Consider the following 3,831-nt stretch of genomic DNA (forward strand, 5'->3'; position numbering starts at 1 on the left):
TTCTTCTGCCTTTAATACAAATAGATTATATTTGATATGAACCAGTTGACTCTTAGCGACCACACAGCGGTCTTCAGGAACAAATAAATTACACACAAATATATACACGGAAATAATATATATATAATGGATGAATTTCTGTATGACAGATACTATCCTGAGAAAGTTGTGACTAAAACAGGGGTCTTCAAACTTGGCCCTTTTATGACTCGTGGACTTCAACTCCCAAAATTCCTCAGCCAGCATGCCTGGCTATGGAATTCTGGGAGCTGAAGTCCACGAGTCATAAAAGGACCAAGTTTGAAGACCCCTGGACTAAAACAACCCATAATTTGTCCCCTTCCAATTTCTTCCACTGGTTCTTGAGTCCCCCTCTGGAACAATAGGTGTAGAGATCCTTTCCTCCTTAAATTAACCATTTCCACTCTGGATTGCAAAAGGCGAACCCCAACCACATCCCACTCCAGATGTAAGCCATCACGCACAGTTTTGTCCCCCAACTTATAATTATGCAAATAAGGCCGAATCCCCTTTACCTGGAACACCACTCTTGATTTTTCTAGGAGGTAAGTTCTCATGTTAGCCCCTGTGATTCGATACCGTTTGTCAAAACCGATTTCAATGTACTTCCCAAAGCGACTGCTGTTGTCGTTTCTTGTGGTTTTGGCATTGCCAATAGACTGTGGGGAAGGAAAGAGGACAGGGTCAGAAATTTTGAGACCCACTCCAATTATAAGTATTAATTAATTAATTAATTAAGGAGGGTTTCTTTCTCACACACATGGGAGAGGATGCCTCTTCTAAGACTAGGGTTTTCTGAGAAGACATGTGCATATCCAAAAAGGAAGACGGACTACATCAGGGGTCTTCAAACTTGGCAACTCTAAGACTTGTGGACTTCAACTCCCAGAATTCCTCAGCCAGTGTGAGGAATTCTGGGAGTTGAAGTCCACAAGTCATAAAGTTGCCAAGTTTGAAGACCCCTGGACTACATCATGCTTGAGAATTATTCTTTTAACAATTGCCAATGTTAATCCATAACTTAAAACTCGTATTAAAAAGCGAGGCCTCTATCCCTAATTTAATCTATACCATGTCTCCAGTTAACATATTCAGATGCATATGATATTACTAAGCACAAACAGACCTCTTTGTGTAGACACAAAGAATTGTTTGACTAAAAACCACTACCCCAACAGACCTTCTTTCAGAAAATGGGTTTCATCATCCATACACTTTTGTTAACAGTAACTGCATGTTAGTGACAGTGCAGCACACCCACCCACTAAGATTGAATCAGAGGAATTTTTTTTGAAGACTGAGGGTGGAGGATATCTTTAGAACAATGACTGTATTTGTAAGTCACCAGAGATAGAGTGAAGGGATGTGGAGAGACTCAAAAATAATAATAATATTAATAATAATGCATGTTTTAAACCATGCTGACTCAGGAATTCTGGTAGTTAAAAGTCCACAGGTCCTAAAGTTGTCATAGCTGTTCACCCCTGCTCTATCATGTCAGGATCGTTCTACATCTAGAAGGAAAAGTGAAAATGCTCACGACATGCCTATTGGTTAGTAGGTGTTTTACTGATAAATGCTCGGTAAAGTTGCTTGCAAAATTCCACACAGCACGGCAAACCAGGCAGAATTACCTGAGCTCTGAATACATCAAATACACCTCAGACAAAGTTGCCTTTAGGGCCACCTCCACTTTTGTTTTGTGTTTCAAGAAATGCTTAAAATAAGGAAAAAATAGGTTTTACAATATTCAAGAAAGGGGGAAGTTGGACTTAATCTCTCAATAGATCTCCTGAATGTTCTGCACCTGGTAGGTATATCATCAGGGAGAATATATATATATTTATCCATCCCTCCCCATCCATTTCTCTTTTGCATTACATTTTTAAGGGCTTCCATCATTGTCCTGTTTTCCTTCAAAATCTGCTAGTCCTTAAAAATCCGTATCAGTTACAGACAGTCCTTGACTTACAACAGTTCAATTAATGACCATTCAAAGTTACAATGGCACCGAAAAAGGTGACGTATGACCGTTTTTCACACTTAGGACCACTGCAGCACCCCTGTGGCCACGTGATCAAAACTCGGACACTTGGCAACTGACTCTGTATTTATGACGGTTGCAGTGTCCTGGGGTCATGTGATCTCCTTTTGCGGCCTTCTGACAAGTAAAGCCAATGGAGAAGCCAGATTCACTTAATGACCGGGTTACTAACAACTGCAATGACTCACTTAACAACTGGGGCAAGGAAGATGGTAAAATGGGGCAAAATTTACTTAACAAACGTCCCTCTTAGCAACAAAAATTTGGGGCCTGATATATAATCCAGGATGGTTGAAGCGGTCAAGGGGAAACAAATCGTCCAATGGCAAAATTGTTCTCTAATTTAAAATAATAATAATAATAATAATAATAATAATAATAATAATAATAATAATAATAATAATAATAATAATAATAATAATAATAATAATAATAATAATAATAAAAAAAAAAGGAACAACACACACATTCCGGTCTTACCTCCATTATAGGATTGGAAGCTAATACTTTCTCTTCAACATTAGCTTCACTTGCCGAGCCGCTCACCGTGGCAAAGTATCTCATGGCGTATTTGGCAGACACGGTTTTCCCAGCGCCCGATTCCCCGCTGACGATGATGGACTGGTTCCGTTCGTCTCTGAAATAGAAGCAAAATCATTGGACAGAGTAACAGAGCTGGAAGGGGCCCTAGAGATCTCCTAGTCCAACCCCCTGCTCAAGCAGGAAACCCTTGCAGAATAACAGAGCTGGAAGGGGCCTTGGAGGTCTTCTAGTCCAATCCCCTGCTCAAGCAGGAAACCCTATACCCGTGGTGGCAAACCTATGGCACGCGTGCCACAGGTGGCACTCAGAGCCCTCTCTGTGGGCACGCGCGCCGTCGCCCCAGTCCTAGGCCTTTGCTGGGTTTTATAAAGCCTTTTCGCTTTAGGCCTCTGCCACCATGTGCAAAAAAATAAAAAGGTTCAATCAATTTCAACTTCTCACGGGGAAAAAAAAAGATCTCACAAAGTTGGAATTGATTGAACTTTTTAGTCCCACCCAGTCTGCTGTTACCACCACAACCACGCCCACCCAATAGGCCACACCCACCCAATGGGCCACACCCACTCACTGAGCCACACCCACCTGGCACCCGACGATGCATAAGTGGGTTTTGGGTTGCAGTTTGGGCACTCGGTCTCTAAAAGGTTTGCCATCACTGCCCTATAACTCATAAACCTATCATTTAGATTAGGGAGTCCTCAGACTAACGACTGCAATGGGGCCCAAAATGTCCGTTGCTAAGCAAGACAGTTGCATGAATTTTGCCCCATTTTGACGACCTTCCTTGCCCCAGTTGCACACTGAATCACGGCAGTTAAAAGAATCTGACTTCCCCATTGACTTTGTCAGGAGGTTGCAAAAGGGGGATCACGTGACCCCCATCAAAAATATGAACCCGTTATTTTTACTGGGTATTATGGAAAATTTGGATCCTAAAGAAATGAATCTGATGTTGTATTGTGTAACAGCAGCAAGATTACTGATTGCTCAAAACTGGAAGAAAGAGGTATTACCGACTATGGAAGATTGGAGATTGAAGGTGTCATACTTTGCAGAAATGGCAAAAATTTCCGCATACTTGAAGGATCAATCTCAAGAAAAATTTATCTTGGTATGGAGAAGATGGATAGATTATATTAAGAGAAAGTATGAAGTGATTAATTATCATATAGCTTTTGAATAAATATTTTTCTTTTCTAATATTTTTTATATATTTAATATAA

The 3,831-nt window shown here is 40.7% G+C and overlaps 1 protein-coding gene across 1 annotated transcript in view; it reads right to left on the reverse strand.

Moving 5' to 3' along the window:
- Positions 1 to 536: 536 nt before the first annotated feature.
- LOC107301219 (unconventional myosin-Va-like) overlaps positions 537 to 3,831 on the reverse strand; it is a gene marked incomplete at both ends in the record, with an annotated part of 6,882 nt that continues 3,587 nt past the window's right edge. The window contains 2 exons of the mRNA XM_015830474.1: positions 537 to 680; positions 2,546 to 2,702. Coding sequence (XP_015685960.1) covers positions 537 to 680; positions 2,546 to 2,702 — 301 coding nt within the window. The remainder of the gene's footprint in view (positions 681 to 2,545; positions 2,703 to 3,831) is intronic.

This window comes from Protobothrops mucrosquamatus, unplaced genomic scaffold, assembly GCF_001527695.2.
Source record: "Protobothrops mucrosquamatus isolate PMUCROS unplaced genomic scaffold, P.Mucros_1.0 scaffold10766, whole genome shotgun sequence".
In the NCBI taxonomy this organism is placed as follows: Eukaryota; Metazoa; Chordata; class Lepidosauria; order Squamata; family Viperidae; genus Protobothrops; species Protobothrops mucrosquamatus.